Source organism: Mastigoproctus giganteus, chromosome 5 (assembly GCF_048544385.1).
Source record: "Mastigoproctus giganteus isolate SK-2022 chromosome 5, ASM4854438v1, whole genome shotgun sequence".
Classification (NCBI taxonomy): domain Eukaryota; kingdom Metazoa; phylum Arthropoda; class Arachnida; order Uropygi; family Thelyphonidae; genus Mastigoproctus; species Mastigoproctus giganteus.
Window position 1 is genome coordinate 172,520,460 of NC_143579.1, and position 20,132 is coordinate 172,540,591.

Below are 20,132 nucleotides of genomic sequence, written 5' to 3' on the forward strand. Positions count from 1 at the left end.
ATTCATATATGGGTTTTTTTTTTGCCACCATATAAAGGGGTAAATTATCTACAGACTTGCTCTGATATATTTGTTGATTATAAGTGTGAAGCATGACATTACTGGTGGCATCAAGTTTTGCAGTGTACATGAAACCTATTTTGGAGTTGTGGGCATCTCATTTCTGCCATGGTAGATGTAGATCAACTCCAGGAAAGCCAATATTTGAGGAACAGCATGCACATACACCATGATGCCAACTGCTACTTTTGTAGGATGGATATAATAATGTAAAAATATGGCAGATGTAATGTATCCCAATATACCATCCTCTATAGCTACTACTACCACACAGTGAAGACCTGCCAATTCTCAATTCACCTTCCAGAGTTCAAGTCTTCAGAACTGGATGATGAATCTGGTGAACAGGATAATTGGATTACACCTCAGAAGCCTGAGGTGTAATCCCAATTATGAAGTATTCAAGTAAAATACCACATTTTCCCAATCAGAAAGAATCAAGTTACCTGAGACACTTGGATCTAACCAAATCCAATGCAATGCAAATCCAATGTTTAAAAGATATGGGGGCCTACTGGATCCCAGCTGCAAGATTTCCACATACAGAGAAAGACACGCATGTTCTATATGTGCAACTCTTGCATCTGGAATGCACGTTCTACACTTTTGCAAATCCCTATGCTATTGTTTTGATTTGATTGGTCTTTATCAAACCATAATTCAGAAGAGTGTCTTTTTATAGTCAGTTCAGTACAAGTTTGAAAGCTGTGATGTTTCACAATGGGCATATACATCTATCAATTGCTGTTGCACACATTGTTCACATCAACTCTCTAGCTGGCATGCCAAATTCAAATCAATCGGCAGGTGCCAGTGAATTTTATACAACAATCAATTTCTTCTAGGGAAAAAATAGCAAGAAATACTTTCAAATGGAAAACTGAACAATTTATTCTTAATTCTGGCATTATATTATATAACACGATAAAAAAAATCATTTTTTAAACAAAAAGACTTGGTTAGACTCCATTCTACCTTAATCTCATGGGATAGAATTTTTCACAGCATGGTCTGTGCTTGGTAACAGGAGATTATTTCTAACCGGGATGGGATACACTTAAATAGAAAGGGTGCAAGAATATCTGCTAATGCTGTAAAGCTAGTGTTAGATTGGTACAAAAACTGCCAGCTTGGAGGGAGGGGTTTCACAGACTAAGAGATTAACAGTAGCTGCAGGCAGAGGTGAAAGTGATTCTTGCACTGCTTCTACTGGAATGAGCAGCAGTCTGATAAGCAAGGTGCTGGGTATTTCAAGGACTGCTGGGAGTTATCATGAAACAAATAATTCCATGATGACTCCCAGCAGGGAGTCATCATGGTAGTTAGGGTAAATAAGAGTAAGAATAGGTGCATGTATACTTGCATTTACACCAGTTCGAGGAGTACATTAAATAAATTTAATCAATTTGAGGTGCTGGTCAAGACATCAAAGTCAGATATTGATGGTATATCAGAGACAGTGTCACACAGATATCAGAAATGCAGAATTGGAATTTGTGGAGTACAATGTGTACAGACAGACACAATGGGTCATGCTGCTAATAAAGAAACACAAAACCTAAGGAAGTGCATCCAGTTGACACGGGTGGACAGTGCAGTGTTCAGTCAGTTTGGTGTGACATAAGCAATGGGAAAGGAAATTTGAGAGTAGGATTGTGTTACAGGCTTAATGATGAATACAACGAACAACTTTGCAGACAAATAGAGCAGGCCAATAAATCAGATTGTCTTATAATGGAGGATTTTAATTTCCCAGATATAGACTAGAATTTTGGGTTGGTCACTTGCACACTAGCAAGACTTTTGTGGATTTACTGGATTGGATGATTGTTTCCTGCAGCAGCATGTTCGAGAGGCAACCAGAGGGAGTAATACTCTTGATCTGATTATCAGCAGTGATTATTCATGCATTAAGAATCTGCAGATAAAGAAACCACTAGGGGGCAGTGATCCTAGTATATTGATGTGGGATTTACTCAAAGATGTAACTACTGTCAGGGATAAAGGGAAGGGTTTTTGCTTTCGTAAAGGTGACTACGGTGGTCTCAGACAGTTTTTAAATTCTATAACAGTAGGACCAACTGATGTTGCCAACAGCAAATTTAAATGGGATGCATTCAAGGAATTAACCTTGGAAGCTACTAGGCTTTTCATACAAACTAAGTAATACTGTTCAAGGTTAGAAATACTGTTCAAGGTCTAAATGGATGTGAGATGAACTAATGAGACTTCTGGCAGAGAAGAAAAATTCATCGTATGCATATAAATTATCAGGAGACACAGATGGCTAAGGTAGATATAAGATAGTCTATACTCAAGTCACAAAGGATGTTAGGCAAGCAAAGGCAAATTACAAGAAATCTTTGCACAGGAAAAACAATAAAGACTTCTTTACTTATATAAACTCTAGAAAGAAGGGGATGAATCAGATTGGTCCACTTGATATCGATGGTTCAATTGTTGATGATCCTGCTCAGGTAGCTGACAAAATGAATGAGTATTTTTCATCTACATTCACACATGAAGAGTTATAAAGAGAGGAGAATGTAACAGGTAGCTAGAGGATTTTGTAATAAATGAGAACAAAGTGGAGGAAAAATTGTTGAAGGTAAACATAAGAAAGGCACCTGGAGTAGATGGGATCTATCCAGTTATATTAAAGGAGGCAGCAAAGGAAGTAAGAAGGCCCTTGGCCATGATCATGAGGGCATCCTTGGACTCAGGGGAGATACCAATGGACTGGAGATGTGCACATGTGACTCCAATTCATAAAGGAGGATCACAGGGTGACACTAGTAATTACAGGCCTGTTAGTTTGACTTTTGTTCTGGTGAAAATAATGGAGTCACTAGTTAAACAAGCATTACAGAGTCATCTAGACAAGACTGAAGTTATAGTTCAGACACAGCATGAGTTTGTTAAGGGCAAGTCTTGTCTGACCAATTTGATTGGATACTATGATGTGGTCACAAAGGAATTGGATGAAAATAATAATTTTGATGTCATATACTTGGATTTTAGGAAAGCTTTTGATACTGTTGCACGTGGAAGACTACCGTACAAGTTTGAGCAGTATGGCATTAAAGGCAAGCTGCTGCTATGGATAAAGGGTTGGTTGAGTGAGAGAAGATAGAGTGGTAATCAATGGACACTGCTCTTCGTGGACTAATGTTATTAGTTGCGCCCCCAGGTGTCCATGTTGGGCTCATTGCTATTTTCTGTATTTATCAATAATATTGATAAAGGTATATCAGGCTTAATGTCCAAGTTTGCAAAGTTTCATAGGGTTGCTAATGACAAAACGACAGTATGCTACTGCAACAGGATCTGGAAAAGTTGAGCAAATGGGCTGAGAGATGGCAACTGAAGTTAAAACATTGACAAATGAAAAAGTGCTGCATATGGGTAGCAGCAATCCCAGAGTAACTTACCAACTGTGTGGTATTACACTCAGGGTAGTGGAGAATAAAAAAGACCTGTGGGTAATTGTGCAGTTAGATATGAAATTTTCTGAGCAGTGCAGACAGGCTACAAGAGTAGCTTATGGGGGTTCTGTCAATGATATACAGGAATTTTGCTAGAAGGGATAAGGAGGTGATTATCCCATTGTGTATAAGGTACTGGTCAGGCCACACTTTGAGTACTTCATAAAAGTCATGTAGGCTTCATTTTAGGAAAGATGTAGAGCTGCTGGAAAGAGTACAAAGAAGGGAAAGCAATTAGTAAGTGGAACAAAGGGTTGCTCTTAACAAGAAAGGCTTAATGGGCTGAAGTTTGCAGAACTTAATGTATGAAGTTCTGCAAATTGCAGTTTGGATACAAGGCACCTGCGAGGTGATCTGATTGAGGTGTATAAGGCCTTGAATGGTTTGAGCAAGCTCACCGCTGATAGGATTTCTCTTGCTGAGATTCTGCATGTGAGGTGGCATAAACTGAAATTGAGAAAAGTCAGTTGTAGAATAAACGCAGAAATTTGTCTTGAGCCAGCAGGTTGCTGAATGCTGGAACAAACTTTCATCTGTCATTGTGGAAGTTGACAGCTTAATTAAATTCAAGGCTGAATTAGACAAACTTTTGGAGAGAATCAATGGGTGAAATTGGAAGGTTTTTTTTTTTTTTTTTTGGTTGATGCTATATAAGCTTGCTTTCTTGCATCATACGCGTATACTAATGCTAATGAAGTCCAAAAAATAACAAAATTATAGAAAATAGCAGTTTCTAACAAAAATACAAAAAACTGTAAAAAAAAGTAGTTTTTTGTACTTTTTTTTACAATTAAAAAAATAATTAATAATGCACATTTCAGGTGAATACCATATTATATTAATGTTAAAATTAACACTAATGTAATTCTAATAGATACTTAAAGTTTTCTGTTTTTGGTGTACAGAATGTACAGGGTAACAGCTAATGGATTGAAGAAAACCACGGAAATGTGGCGCATGTGGTAGAAAAGATTAAGTATAACCAGTAAAATGGGATGTCTGTGGGAACTTCACGACTATGCTACTTCTGGCTTTGCAAGGTGGTCTCATACATTCCCTTTCTACCTCTGGAACAGCAGGGTAGTAGATCAGAACTAGAGGAGAATAGAATGATCTGCCAGAGTTGACCTGCAGATTGGCACACAATGAAAGTTTAACATTGGTTCCAAGAAAGAGTCTTACTTCCATTACTCCAAATCAAGCTGGGACTGGTCAAGCAATTTGTTAAAAGCATTCTTTGTCAACCTGTAAAGGTGATACCTTCATACATATATAGTCTGTTTCCAAATGAAGCTATGGCAAAGGTGGCATCATATTTGGTCCACAAATTAAGCAGATGTTGACCTCCCAAGAACTGGAAGACAATGACTGATGCTGAGCAAAATGCCTGACAGTCATTTCACTTTATAGTGAAATGACTTTCTTGGTAATAAGAGTGAAAATTACAATGAATTAGTTGACAAATCCACTAAAAATTAAGAAAAAATGGGATTCAGAATGTCCATCTTCACCCCATTGCTTGCACTCTCACCTGGGTTATTTCAGACCAAATGTGGGCAATGTTAGTGAAGAGCATAGGGAAGCAATTCTGCCAGGACAGAGTCAATGGAGAAGAGGTACCAAAGAAGCTAGGATAAAGCTATAGCTATGGCAAATAGACCTGGTTGCTTGTTTCAAGATGATCACACTGACCATAAAAAACAAAAATGCAAATGTATATTTTTAAGGAAATTTTTTTTTATTAATGTGACCAGGGTTTCTACTTTTAATTTATAATTTTTTTTTTTTTTAGTTTTCTTGTTTACTTATAGTAAATATTAATTGATTCTATACAGAAGTTAAAATTAAACTATCCCTATACAGAGGGTTCTGGAGTGAGTTCTAAGGCTCGTACTGAAGAGAAATCTGGACAACAGGTACAATAAAGAACGCACTCACCATTTATTGGGAAAAAAAAAATTAGTTACAAAATTTGTCACTGTATGGCACGTAACTATCTTAGTTACAATTATGCAAATAACGTAAGTTATTTGCATAATCGTAAGTTATTGCCAAAGTGCCACCACTCAGTTCTACTGTACTGTATAAAAACAAAGCAGTCTCTTCAAAATCACACAGTAGATATTTGCCTGCACTACAGCGGCAATGCCAACAACATTGCAGGAAAAAGCACTATTAGTGAAGCTGTACTATCAGAACAGCAACAATGCAGCTGCAGCTATCAGAGAATTCCGGCATCAGAAGCGCATAAGGCGTGGACCTATCACTGTTTGTGCTGTCCGCAAAATGATTGCAAAATTTAAAGCGACAGGACATCTTGGTGTTCAACCAGTTAGAGGTCAAAAACGAGTGGACTCCTCTTGTGTTGAAGATGTGGCTATGGCTGTCGTGGATTTATCAAGTCAATCTCCATGTGGTAGTGCAAGTGTGCCAGCTGTTTCTCGTGAAATGGACATGCCATATTCCACTGTAAGGCTAGTAATGTGTCAGGTGTTGCGGTACTATCCTTACAAGATGCACATGCTACAGCAATTAAAGCATGGTGACGCAGACATACACACTTCAGTTTCTGGCACAAATGACAGTGGATATCACTTGGCCATGGAACATCCTTTGGAGTGATGAAGCCCACTTCTGCTTAAATGAACAAGTGACTATACACAACGTCGCATTTGGGCAACAGAAAACCCTTGAGTTATCCAAGAGGTTCCGTTGCATTCTCCAAAAGTGACAGTGTGGTGTGGATTTACGGCCACATTCGTGATTGGACCATATTTTTTTTAACAGGTAACATCGACTGGACCCCGCACCTGTTCCGTCACTGGACAGTGATATTATGAAATGTTGGCAAATTTCGCAATACCAGAGCTGCAACAACATGGGTGCCTTCAGGATACCATATTCATGCAAGATTGTGCACCACCCCACATCCACTGTTGTGTCTAAAGATTGTTAAGGCAACACTTTAGAGCAAACAGGTCATCGGCCGCTGTTTCCAGACATCTTGGCCACCCTGATCACTGGACCTCACCCCATGCGACTTCTGGTTGTGGGGTTTGTTGAAGAACCAGGTGTATCAGGAAGGATGTCAAATTCTGGCAGATCTGAAGGACAGCATTAGACATCATGTGCTGGCTATTCCAGTTGACATGTTACCTTCTGTTGTAGAAAATGCTGTTCTTCAAATGGAAACTGTTTTTGACCAAAATGGAGGGCACATTGAACAACTGTAGTGCTATTCAAGTGTATTGCCACAGCGCCATATAGTGACAAATTTTTTAACTATTTTTTTTTTCCAATAAATGGCAAGTGCATTCTTTATTGTACCTGTTGTCCAAATTTCTCTACAGTATGAGCCTTAGAACTCACTCCAGGACCCTCTACATAGGGAAACTTTAATTTTAACAACCCTGTACTTGCAGTGGCAAACCGATGCTATACAAATATTAAGGTCATATTTAAAAAAAAAAAAAAACATCATGAGATGCAGATAAACTGAACCTTTTTGAGAGTTTATTACGTGTAACTAGCTTATATAATGATGTTAAAATTTTTTTTTTAAATTAAGTGGAGTAATGCAGTTGTTATAAACTTCTCTTGCCACTGGATGGCAATAACACAATATAAAAAAACATTTATCATAAGAATGATAAATGTTTTTTATCATTCTCATGTTAATCATAATGGCCAAAAACTGACAAAATTTAGGTAAAAGTATTCATTTTTTTATGTGAGAATAGCAGTTTGTAACAAAATAACCATGTTCACTTTAAGATAGTACACAGTTAATAAAAATGTTTGCACATTATATTTTTATTATAACTGGTTTAAAATAAGCAATTTCAAAAAGTCAGATATTTGTAAAATTTTAAGTGGTATTAAATTGCACATTCATACCATACGTTAACATGCATTTGCACCAACTGCATCTTAAGGACATCCATCTACATCCCAACTCAGATGCTGAATCTGATTCAACAACAGATTCTGACCTTGTAACATTTTCCAAGGAGAAACGGTACTACAAAATAATCCCTCAAAATCTCAACCATGAAGCTCTTCTGTGAATTCTTATCGTTTTACTATACCCACTGCGCAGGTGTCCTCGGCCGACTGTAACTTGCCAGCTCAGTGGTGAAGAAAATGCAGAACTTCAATGATACCTTGTGTATATAAAATTTCTTGTTTTTTTTTTATTAAGATTTTGGCCACCTTTAGATATGCAAATAGGTAATAAAATATGTAAACAAAAATGTAATGAAGTTACTCATCACTTCGGATGGTTTCTTGAAGCCCTCTTTCCTCTAATGTCAAGATCTTTATGGAAGCTGACCAAAGACATTCACCCCTTCATTAATTTCATGTTCCATGTCAGGGTATTTAATTAGGTTTATCTTGTTTTATTTTAATGTTGTATGTTAATTTCGTACATATATATAAAATAGTATGCTTGTATGTATACCAATGCTAGAAGTATAGTAAATAAATTTGATGAATTTGAAGTGTTGGTCAAGACATCAAAGGCGGATATTGTTGGGATAGCAGAGACGTGGTGTCACAAAGACATAAGGAATGCAGAACTGGAATTTGGGGAGTACAATGTGTACAGAAAGGATAGACAGGACAGAAAGGGAGGAGGTGTTATGCTGTTAATTAAGAAAAACATAAAATCAAAAGAAGTGCATCCAGTTGATAGAGATGGACAGTGCACTGTTGAGTCAGTTTGGTGTGACATAAGCACTGCAAAAGCAAAAATAAGAGTAGGAGTGTGTTACAGGCCTAATGACTCGAATGAGTACAATGAACAATTGTACAGAGAAATAGAGTGGGCCAGTAAATCAGAATGTCTTATAATGGGGGATTTTAACTTCCCAGATATTGACTGGAACTTGTGGGTTGGTCACTCACACGCTAGTCAGACTTTTGTGGATTTATTGGATGATTGTTTTCTGCAGCAGCATGTTCGAGAGGCAACCAGAGAAAGTAATACTCTTGATCTGGTTATCAGCAGTGATCATTCGTGTATTAAGAATTTGCAGATAAAGGAACCACTAGGTGGCAGTGATCACAGTGTGCTGAAGTGGGATTTACTCAAAGAGGTAACTACCGTCAGGGGTAAAGGAAAGGGTTTTTGCTTCCGTAAAGGGGAGTACACTGGTCTCAGACAGTTTTTAAATTCTGTACAGTGGGATCAACTGACGATGTTACAAACAGTAAATTCTAAGTGGGAAGCATTCAAGGAATTAATCGTGGAAGCTACTAGACTTTTCATACCGATGAAGAAATATTGTTCAAGGTTTAGGCCTAAATGGTTATCAAATGAACTAATGAGACTCGTGACAGAGAAGAAAAATGCATGGGATACATATAAATTATCAGGCGACGCAGAAGCCTGTAGCAGATATAAGCTAGTCTGTAATCAGGTCACAAAGGAGGTTCGGCAGGCAAAGGCGGATTACGAGAAATCTTTGGCAAAAGATGCTAAGAAAAACAGCAAGGATTTCTTTACTTATATAAACTCTAAAAGGAAGGGAATGAATACGATTGGTCCACTTGACATCGATGGTTTGACTGTTGATGATCCTGCTCAGATAGCAAACAAACTGAATGAGTATTTTGCATCTACATTCACACGTGAGGAATTATTACAGTTTGAAAATGGAAGAAGGTTATCAAATTGTAGCAGTGTGCTTAATGATTTTGTAATAACTGAGAGCAAAGTGGAGGAGAAATTGTTGAAGTTAAACATAAGAAAGGCACCTGGGGTGGATGGGATCTATCCAGTTATATTAAAGGAGGCGGCAAAGCAACTAAGCAAACCCTTAGCCATAATTATGAGAGCATCCTTGGATTCAGGGGAGGTTCCCACGGACTGGAGATGTGCAAATGTATCCCAAATTCACAAAGGAGGTTCGAAGGGTGACACGAGTAATTACAGACCAGTTAGTTTAACTTCTGTTCCAGGTAAAATAATGGAGTCACTGGTTAAAGATGCATTGCAGGATCATCTAGACAAGACTGCAGCAATAATTCAGACACAGCATGGGTTTGTTAAGGGAAAGTCTTGTCTGACAAATTTGATTGGTTATTATGATGTGGTCACAAAGGAACTGGATGCAAAAAATAATTTTGATATCATATACTTGGATTTCAGGAAAGCTTTTGACACTATTGTGCATGGAAGACTACTGTACAAATTGGAGCAGAATGGTATTAAGGGTAAGTTGCTACAATGGATAAAAGGATGGTTAAGTGGGAGAAGACAGAGGGTGGTAATCAATGGGTGCTGCTCTTCGTGGACTAATGTTATTAGTGGAGTCCCACAGGGTTCGGTGTTGGGTCCACTGTTGTTTTGTATATTTATCAATGATATTGATGAAGGTATATCAGGCTTAATGTCGAAGTTTGCAGATGACACGAAGGTTGGCAGGGTTGTTAATGACAGTCATGGCAGTGTGCTACTGCAACAGGATCTAGATAATTTGGGCAGATGGGCTAAGAAGTGGCAACTGAAGTTTAACCTTGACAAATGCAAAGTACTGCATATGGGTAGAAGTAACCCCAGAGAAACGTACCAACTGTGTGGTACTACACTTAAGGTGGTAGAAAATGAAAAAGACCTGGGAATAATTGTGTAGTCAGATATGAAGTTTTCTGAGCAATGCAGACAGGCTGCTAGGGCAGGTCACGGGGTTTTGTCAATGATATATAGGAATTTTGCTAGCAGGGAAAAGGAGGTGATTGTCCCTCTGTATAAGGCAATGGTCAGGCCACGCCTTCAGTACTGCGTACAGGTCTGGAGGCCTCATTTTAGGAAGGATGTAGATTTGCTTGAGCGTGTACAGAGAAGAGCAACACAATTGGTGAGGGGAATGAAGGGATCCTCTTACCAAGAGAGGCTTAAGTTCTGCAAATTGCAGTGGCTGGAGACTAGGCACCTGCGCGGTGATCTGATTGAGGTCTATAAGGCCTTGAATGGGTTGAGCACGCTGAATTCTGATGGGATCCTCCCACTTGTTCAGAATACGAACCTACGGGGACATAAGTTCAAATTAAGAAAGGATAGATGTAGAATAGATGTGCGGAAATTTGCCTTTAGCCAGCGGGTGGTTAATTGCTGGAACAAACTTCCATCTGTCGTTGTGGAAGTTGATAGGTTAAATAGATTTAAGGAGGAACTGGACAGGCATTTGGAGGGTATGGTGTGATTTTTTTTTTTTTTTTTTGGCTGATGCTGCATAAGCTCCTACACTTGCTTTCTTGCATCAAGTGCCACTACTACTACTACTACTACGTTTTACTAAGAAGGGTTTACTAATTTTAATGTTTTTATATATATGAACCATGGACCACTATTATTCGGAATATGTTCCTATACGGATAGAACTGCTGTTTCTTTTGCAAAGTCCAGGGCCGTACAAATAGGGGGTGAATTGGCTGATGCGCCGCAACAGAACCTCTGTTCAAGGCCATCAAAGTCTCAACACAAATAAACGAGGCTCCTTAACCCGTTTTGCATCCAGAGTGGTTTTGCACCCCCAAGTGCCTTTTGCACGGCCCTGGCAAAGCCTTTATCTAAAATTAAAAAGCATGCAATTAAGAATTTGATAATTGCGACGTCACGGTTGTCAATATATTTTTGTGCGTAGGAACAAACTGCTTATTTAACTAAACTCATTTGTATTACAGTATAAAGCGCTTGGCGACAATAAAAGAAACCAGGAACTAATCAAGAATGCAAGCAAATACAGGAAAGGCAAGTCATTTTATCACTTTTTTTTTTTTTTTTCATTATAAACATTCTAAATAGGGCGTGTTTTTATTTAGCTTAATCTTTACATTAGATTGTATAAATCAAAACTAGCCAAAACATTGGGTACATACTTACCAAGTGCTTTTAAAAAATCATCAAATTTATCGCTTGAAACTAACTTAAACTTTCCTGTTAATTCAGCCATAACTTTATCCGTTTATACTACTCAAAAAAACCTGATAATGCCAGACGAGCACACGGCTTTCTCTAGTCAGCTAAGACTGAGCGGAAAGTCAACGTAAGAGATCTGGAAGGCATACTACTTCCTGTTCAATTTTTTATTCTTTAATTTATATTGTCACAATAATAAAAACATGTTAAATTTGTTGTTTATGTTTATAAAACGAACAAAATACTTGAAACAGTTTTCTAAAAATGGCGAACGACGTTTAGAACGGAAAACTATCATAATGCACCTTTTTAGATAACAGATTCGAATACCGCGGGCAAAGCATAAACTCTCCTTAGAAGGGCGATGGAGTAAACGGGAATTTCTTGTGTTTATATCATGTTACAGTAAATTATACTGCAGATTTCAGATAGTTTTTACAGTTTAAAACATTTTACAATAAAACGTATACACACAGAACATGAGCACAATAGCTTGTTTAATTATTCTGTTTTTGTGTACTACCTGAGCAGTAACACCACTATCACTAGTTCATGCAGTGGCAAAACTACCATACCGCCACGTCAGTCCCAGTAAGAGGCCCGATGACGGGTTTCGTATGTTTTTAAAGATCACATGGGCGGAGTTGAACAATTTGGCTGGAGAGCGCAGAATTCATAGTTTCGCATCTGAGTTCAGGGCAAGATCATAAACAAAAAGGTTCCAAGTTATACTCTCTATAGCTCTATATTTAAAGTCGCCTAGTCTGGTCATCCACGATGACCAGACCGAAAAGTAAACAATTCGAAACGTTGGTATCCAATAATTATGTCTGCATGTAGTCTCATGCAAACATAATTATTTGTATCCAAATACTTTTTTGTGGACGCAGTGGTAATTTTCAATAAAACTGATATTTATTCAGTGAACTATCGTGTGGATAACAGCTAGACGTAATCGTGTCCATCAGCCATCCAGAATATACACTCATGAACCAAAACATTATAACTACCCCTGTCTACACAAGCAGACGCATCCCACAGCAATTAGGAGTGATTTAACCGACCGGCGAAGCATATATAGTGACGGCAGGGTAGTGCCTGTCAGCTGGATGGTGTGTGTCCAAAAAAGGACACACACACCATCCAACGTGCTGGCACGGACAGACATCACAGGTTAACAGCTAAAGTGACGGCGGTTGGCACGCGCTGTCCGCTAACAGCAAACTATATGGGTTTTACAGAGAAAAGTTTCCAAGCACATCATCCAACGGACGCTTTTGCGGATAGGCCTACGGAGTAGGAAAACTGTTTACTCATTCAACGGACGCTTTTGCGGATAGGCCTACGGAGTAGGAGAACTGTTTACGTGTCTGTGCTGACTAACCATGATCGACACCTCGCCTGCAGTGAACATGGGAGCACTGTTCCTGGGCATTGGACGACGAGAAAAAGAAGCGTCTGGTCTGATGAATCAAGGTTCCAGTTCCATCATGCCGATGGACGGGTGCGAAAAGATGAAAAGCTGCAACAAGACTGCATGGTTAGCCGAAAACAGGCCGGCGGCAGTAGTAGTATCGTGGTTTGGGGAATGTTTTCATGGAATCACTGGGTCCCCTCATCCCCAATACACACATCCTCACTGCCAGATCCCACCCTGACATTATTTTGAACCACGTTTTGACCTATATAGTGACCGTGTATCCAGATAGCACTGGTCTCTAAAAAGACGACACCCCGCGTTACAAAGCCCGCATTGTGCAGGAATGGTTCGATGATTGTGTTCAAGCGTTTAGTGTGCTCCCCTAGCCGCCATATTCTTCCGATCTCAATCCATGAAACATTTGTGAGATGTAGTGAAATGCAGTATTCGCCAGTGCCTCACTCCGTTGCGGGCGGAACTGAGGGACGTCATACTCTCCTGCTGTTCAAGATGAAATCTGAGGACACCTTCCGTGGTCTCGTAAAGTCGATGCCACATCAGGTGCAAGCGTTATCACGGACAAAAGTCAGCCCAACACGCTATTAATAGGTGTTCATAATGTTTTTGGTCATAAGTATACCTTAACTTTGTCACAGCAATCAATGTCTGGATAGCCAAAGAGGAAAATGTTGGCAATGCCTCGATTGCAGTACTAGCTCATAATTTATTTTAAGAGATTTAGGTCAGAACCAGGTTTATTATTTAACATACCACTGCTTCAGACACTTCCAACTAGATGTTTACGAGCCTACTTTGTGACCGGAAGTATTATAATGACAGCTAGAAGTTGGAAGAAGAAGGTCAGAGCGCTAGTGCAGTAGCACACGCATATGAGTTGAACGTGGGTCAAGAATTCAATGATCAAATTCTTGTTAAACTCCTTATTAAAAAAAAAAAAAAAAAAAAAAAAAAACTGTCATATTACGGCCACAAAACAACGCATCTGCCCACGTGAAATATGTCTATTTGTTCTCTCTGGTCAATTTGCCTGTTTGCTGGAAGATAAAATCCGAGTTTAAAAAAAGGAAAAACTCGCTATCCACGGCTGAGACTAACTCAGTCACGGAGTGCAATTTTATCAACTCTATCCCCTTTCGAACGGCAAAAGGATGCTATTTTAAAGATTACCTTTTAAAGTTACCAGAGATGTATTCTGGTTAGGTATTTGTGTTCAGAGCCGGCGCAAGAGTTTCATGCGCCCTAGGCGAGACTTAAAATTTTCCCCAGTTGTATTCTGTACTATCCATTCGCCTATCTATCCATTACCCTGCCTACCAACAAGCTTACCTATTCCCACCCATTCCTGCGGGGTAGCACAGTGGTAACCTATCTAATGTCAAAAGAATTAACGAGACTTATTGTCATACGCTGTGATTCCAGGGGGGATGTGGGTAATACTGACACGCGTTTATCTGATAATATTGGTCAATGTAACTCTTGCACATACCTTAAGAGTTCTTATCTGTTACCCCAACTGGACGTATTATCTAGATGTTCTGGGGGCAAAGACGTTTCACGTGAGCAGGTAGCTAATATCAGGGAAGAGAGCCTAAAAAACTTCAAGGGTTGTGTTAGGGTTGTTAAATATACAAGAACAGTAAATCTTAATTGTTTATACAGTAACGTTAGAAGTGTCGTCAATAAAATGAGCGAATTCGAACTGCTGGTTAAAACAAGTAACGCAGACATAATAGGGCTTACGGAGACGTGGTGCCACCCGGAAATTGGGGATGATGAGTTTCAGTACGGCTTGTATAATGTATTTAGGAAGGATAGAGTAGATAGAAGGGGTGGTGGGGTAATGCTTCTTATCAGAAGCAGCCTGAGTGCGACGATAGCTTTCCCAGATTCAGACATTTCACATGCTAGTATAGAGTCTGTATGGTGTGAGATAGTTGGAAACAAAGGTACAATGCGAGTAGGCGTAATCTACAGACCAGGTGATTGTGAAGACTATGACAAAAGCCTCTACATGCAAATGGAATGGGCAAGTAAGCGTCAATGCCTTATTATGGGTGATTTCAATTTGCCTCTAACTGATTGGAGTAAATGGGAAGGAAACTCGACATGGGGAACAAAATTTTTAAATCAACTAGATGACTGTTATTTGTATCAACATGTCAGGGAAAGTACTAGAGAAAAGAATATCCTAGACCTCATCATCACACATGAATCAGATGACATAACAGGGCTGACAGTAGAGGAACCAGTAGCAGGAAGTGATCACGGAGTTCTACGGTGGATGATGACGAGAGAGGTAGCAGAAGTAAAAGGCAAAGGAATGGGTTTTAATTTCAGAAAAGGAAATTACGATGCCTTAAGGTACTACATGGCCTCTATTAACTGGGTAGATATCGCGCAGAGAATGAATACAATTGAACTGTGGTACGCTTTTAAAACATTAATCACAGATGCCTTGAATGCGTATATACCATTAAAAAAATACTCCACGAGAAGGGTTCCAAGTTGGATGAATAGTGAAGTTGCCACATTACTTGAGCAGAAAAAGGTGGCATGGAAACGTTACAGAGCAATAAAAAGTACTGAAGCCTATAACAGCTACAAGGTGATGTGTAATAGAGCCACAGAAAAGGTTCGACAGGCAAAGGCAGTTTATGAGAAATCACTAGCAAACAGAGCAAAGAGGGGGGATAAAGAATTCTTCACATATATAAATGCCAAGAAGAGCAGGACAAACCAGATCGGACCTTTACGTAAGGGAAAGGGGATAGTAATAAATACACCAGCTGCCGTTGCAGATGAACTCAACAGTTATTTTGCATCGATATTTACAAATGAAAAGCCTTTTGTGGCAATGGGAAATTGTGGGAGCGAAGTTGAAAAATATGTAATTAACGATATTGAAATTTCGCAAGATTATTTAATGAAAAAACTTTCAAGCCTACAGACTAGTAAGGCTCCTGGAGTTGATGGAATATACCCTATAATCTTGAGAGAGGCGGCAAGCGAGTGCATTGAACCACTGAGGCTGGTTATGCGAGCATCACTAGACTCTGGGGAGATTCCCTTGGATTGGAAAAGTGCAAATGTATCTCCCATACATAAGGGTGGCTCTAAAAGTGAAGTGGGAAATTATCGACCTGTCAGTCTGACTTCAGTAGTAGGGAAAATCATGGAGGCATTGATCAAGGGTGGAATTCAGGATCATTTGGATCGAATTGAAATTCTCAAGGATACTCAGCATGGTTTTGTAAAGGGAAAATCATGTTTAACAAATCTGGTTCGCTATTTCGAAAGGGTCACTCACGAGCTGGATTTAGGGAATAATTTCGACATTGTTTATTTAGATTTCAGCAAAGCTTTTGACTCAGTCCCACATGAGCGGTTGCTTTATAAGCTGGAACAGGTTGGAATCACTGGGAAAATCCTTAGATGGATAGAAGGATGGCTTCAGGGCAGGAGGCAGAGGGTTGTGATAAATGGCTATTCCTCAGATTGGGTTGATGTAAGAAGTGGGGTTCCACAAGGATCAGTATTAGGACCACTGTTGTTTTTAATTTTCATAAACGACATTGATGAAGGGATAGAGGGCGTGATGTCTAAATTTGCAGATGATGTTAAAATTGGTAGAGTAGTTAATGATCACTGTCAAGCTGAGCTTCTTCAGAGAGACCTAGATAGACTTCAAGAATGGTCACAAAAATGGCAGCTGTGCTTTAATCCAACAAAGTGTAAGGTATTACACCTGGGAAACAGTAATCCCAAAATAACTTATTCACTTGGTGGAGTTCAACTAAACCCAGTACTGGAGGAAAGGGACTTGGGTGTTACGATACGGTCAGACATGAAATTCTCTGAGCATTGTAAACAGGTTGCAAGGAAGGCCCATGGTGTCCTATCGATGATCTATCGAACTTTTGCAAGTAGAGATAGGGACGTGATAATCCCATTATATAAGGCCTATGTTAGACCACACTTGGAATACTGTGTTCAAGTATGGAGACCGCACCTAAAGAAAGACATCGAGCTTCTTGAAAGGGTGCAAAGAAGGGTAACTCGCCTGGTGAGATCGGCAAAAGGGCGTCCTTATGAAGAAAGACTTCGAATATGTGGGTTGCAGAGTTTGGAAACTAGACACCTTAGAGGAGATTTGATTGAGGTGTTTAAGGCTCTGAGAGGCATCAGTAAAATGAATGAGGACAAAATTTTCAAGATTATAAATGATGCTAGAACTAGGGGACATAAATTCAAGTTACGCGGGGAAATGTTTAGATTGGACTGCAGGAAGTTTTATTTTAGCCAGCGAGTTATAAATTACTGGAATAAGTTGCCTTCATGGGTGGTAGAGGCCGACAGTTTGGGGAAATTCAAAGGTCATCTGGATAGTACTTTCGGGTAAGGGAAGCGCATGGGATGATAGGATTAATTTCCTTTTTATTTAATTTTTAATTTCATTTTATTATTTTTATTTATTTATTAATTATTATTAATTATTTATTTAATTTTTGTTTTTATCATTGTTTTGTTCGGATTTTTTTTTTTTTTTTTTTTTTTTTTTTGGCTGGTGCAGCATAAGCCATAGGCTTTCTTGCACCATACGGCCGTTACTAATACTAATACTAATACTAATGTCAAAAGAATTAACGAGACTTATTGTCATACGCTGTGATTCCAAACTTTTAAGTGGTGTCAGTGACCTTTCAAGCAGGCTATAAGCTTGGAAACAAAATTAAATCACCGGGTACCCACTGTGATTTTTTTTTTTTTGTTGTTTTCCAAGCTTGCGCTGAGTGTGCAATTTGCAAGAGCTAATCACTTCTCGATGGTAAGCCTTGTTACGTCACTTAGGTGGCAACGAACGTGTAGAGTAGTTCCCTTCAAGACTCCTGATCAGCATGAAGAGGAAAAGACCAAACCCTCCGGCACATGACAGCACGACAAAACAAATGGCCGTCAGTCCCCAGCGGCTTTCACTCCCTCTCTTACGGCAGCGAGAGGATCACAGTGGAAGCAAAGGGTGCTAAGAATCTCTGGCTACGACCAGGCTGCCATGCACGGAACTGAACTTGGCCTGTTACAACGTAAGATCGCTCATTGGTGAAGATAAGACATTAGAGCTGGAAATGGAATTAGAAAATGTGAATTGGAATATCATCGGTTTGGCTGAAACAAGAAGAAGAAATGAATCACTTATAAGTTTATCAAGTGGAAATCCGCTGTACACCAATGAAAACCGTGAAAGGAGTGAAGGTAGAGTTGTCTTTCTGGTCCATAAAGATATAAAAAACAACATTTTGGAATTCAAAAGTACATCACCAAGGGTGTCAAGACTACTACTCAGGATTTCTAAGCGGTATAAGCTAAAGGTTATAATGATTTATGCACCAACATCGATCCATGATGATGAAGAGGTTGAAGAAATGTACACCGAAATTGAGTCTTCTAGATGAGCAGAAAACCCACTACATTATCATTATGGGGGACTTGAATGCTAAGGTTGGAAAGAGACAAAATAGCACAGAAAGGGGAACTATAGGAAATTTTGGAATTGGTGAAAGACTTGTAGATTTTGCAGAATCTCGAGGAATATCAGTAACGAACACTTTTTCAAGAAAAGGGTGGACAGAAAGTGGACTTGGAAGAGCCCAAATGGATTAACAACTAATGTAATTGACTTCATCTTCACTAACAGAAAATATATCGTGAATGATGTTCCCGTCTTGAACAAGGTAAATGTTGGAAGTGATCACAGAATGGTAAGATGCACACTTGATAAAGATGTAAGAAAATAAAGGAAAAAACTGACTCGAGTAAATAATAAAGTCTTTGAGATAACAGAAGAGGAAAAAAAGCAATATGTACAGGAACTTAAGAACAAGTTTGAGCTTCTGCAGACCTGCCAATTCTCTGAAGCTCACTTTTCTGGCCGTTTTTTCCGACCAGCATCGTGCAGTCCCAGAGATGTGTTTTCTGGTATTGCTGGTTCACTGTTTGACCATCCAGGCGAATACATAGTGGACAATGCCCCGAGAGTCAAAAAATACGATAAGCAGGATCCTCATATTTATTCGAAATTATTGTTGATCTTTGCCTTGGAAAACACTGAGTCTTCCATGGAGAGGACTGGGTTTTCTTTCCAGGGAATTACCATACATTTATGATTCGTCACCAGTACCGATACAAGAAACAAAATGTGGGTCCGCAGCAGCAGCAGCAGCAGCAGCATGTCGATAAAGTTGCTGATATGCGTGATAACTCGCCGTTCTCTGGGATTATAAGTGAGGATGGCCCTCATGGATATCATAGTTGGTAGAATCGCCGTCCTACCCACACCGGGTGGGAAAGAACTGAATTCGAATCCCGTCAATGATGCGAGGAATTTGAATCATTTTCACAATTTAGTTGAGTTATTCGGTCTAAGGAGAGGATAGCATGGTTTTTCTCACGTCACCTCGGGATTTCATTCAGCAAACGATTTGACCACAGAACACACGAAATTTACAGACATATAAAATAATTATATACTGCACAATATGGCCTAAGTTGCTGATTCGCTTAAAACTCAACAATAACAACAAAAGTGAGGATGCGAGGCACAAACTTGGCTGAAACATATTGCATTTCCAAATGCTGCATTGAAATTGGCATGTCCCCTAAGAAATATCAATTTCGCTAGCAACTTCTCAATTAAAAACTGGATCACTTCTGATCAAATCACGAGCAAATGAATTTCTTCAAAGCCTTATGTGACATAAGTCTGTGAAGCTGAAAGGCAACCAGAAAGAAGATAATCTCTCTCTCTCTCTCTCTCTCTCTCTCTCTCTCTCTCTCTCTCTCTCTCTCTCTCTCTCTCTCTGGAAGAGAATCTGTTCTTTCTTCGACGGAAAGCAGCCCTCTTTAAATTAGAACCATTTAAAACTATTCAAACAACGGAAAGAACCTTCTCCAAAAGCAATTTTTAAGTTTCTCTTGCACTTTTTGCTAAATTCAAACAAAATTTTAGGATAATTCGTTGCTCAGTACAATTATTCATTTTAAAATACGAAGAAACACAATAAGCACTTTCTATTTAACCCATACTAATTCAGCCTGACTGCAGCTAAAGGGGTGACAAACGGGTTACAACTTCTAGATGAATCATCCAAAAAAAGACCAACATGTTACGAAGTCTTAACTCGATATGACACCGGAATTTCATGGTAGAAAGTCAATCTTCGAACCA

At 39.1% G+C, this 20,132-nt stretch overlaps 1 protein-coding gene across 3 annotated transcripts in view; it reads right to left on the reverse strand.

The window, feature by feature from the left end:
- LOC150085848 (fatty acid-binding protein-like) overlaps window positions 1-20,132 on the reverse strand; it is a 122,131-nt gene that overhangs the window by 42,565 nt on the left and 59,434 nt on the right. The window contains exon 1 of one of the 3 annotated variants that reach the window (XM_090374271.1): window positions 11,434-11,590. The exons of the other annotated variants lie outside the window; for them this stretch is intronic. Within the exon in view, the coding sequence (XP_090230397.1) occupies window positions 11,434-11,503 (70 nt within the window). The 5' untranslated portion in view covers window positions 11,504-11,590. Of the gene's footprint in view, window positions 1-11,433; window positions 11,591-20,132 lie in introns of those variants that run through there. 3 annotated transcript variants of the gene reach the window in all.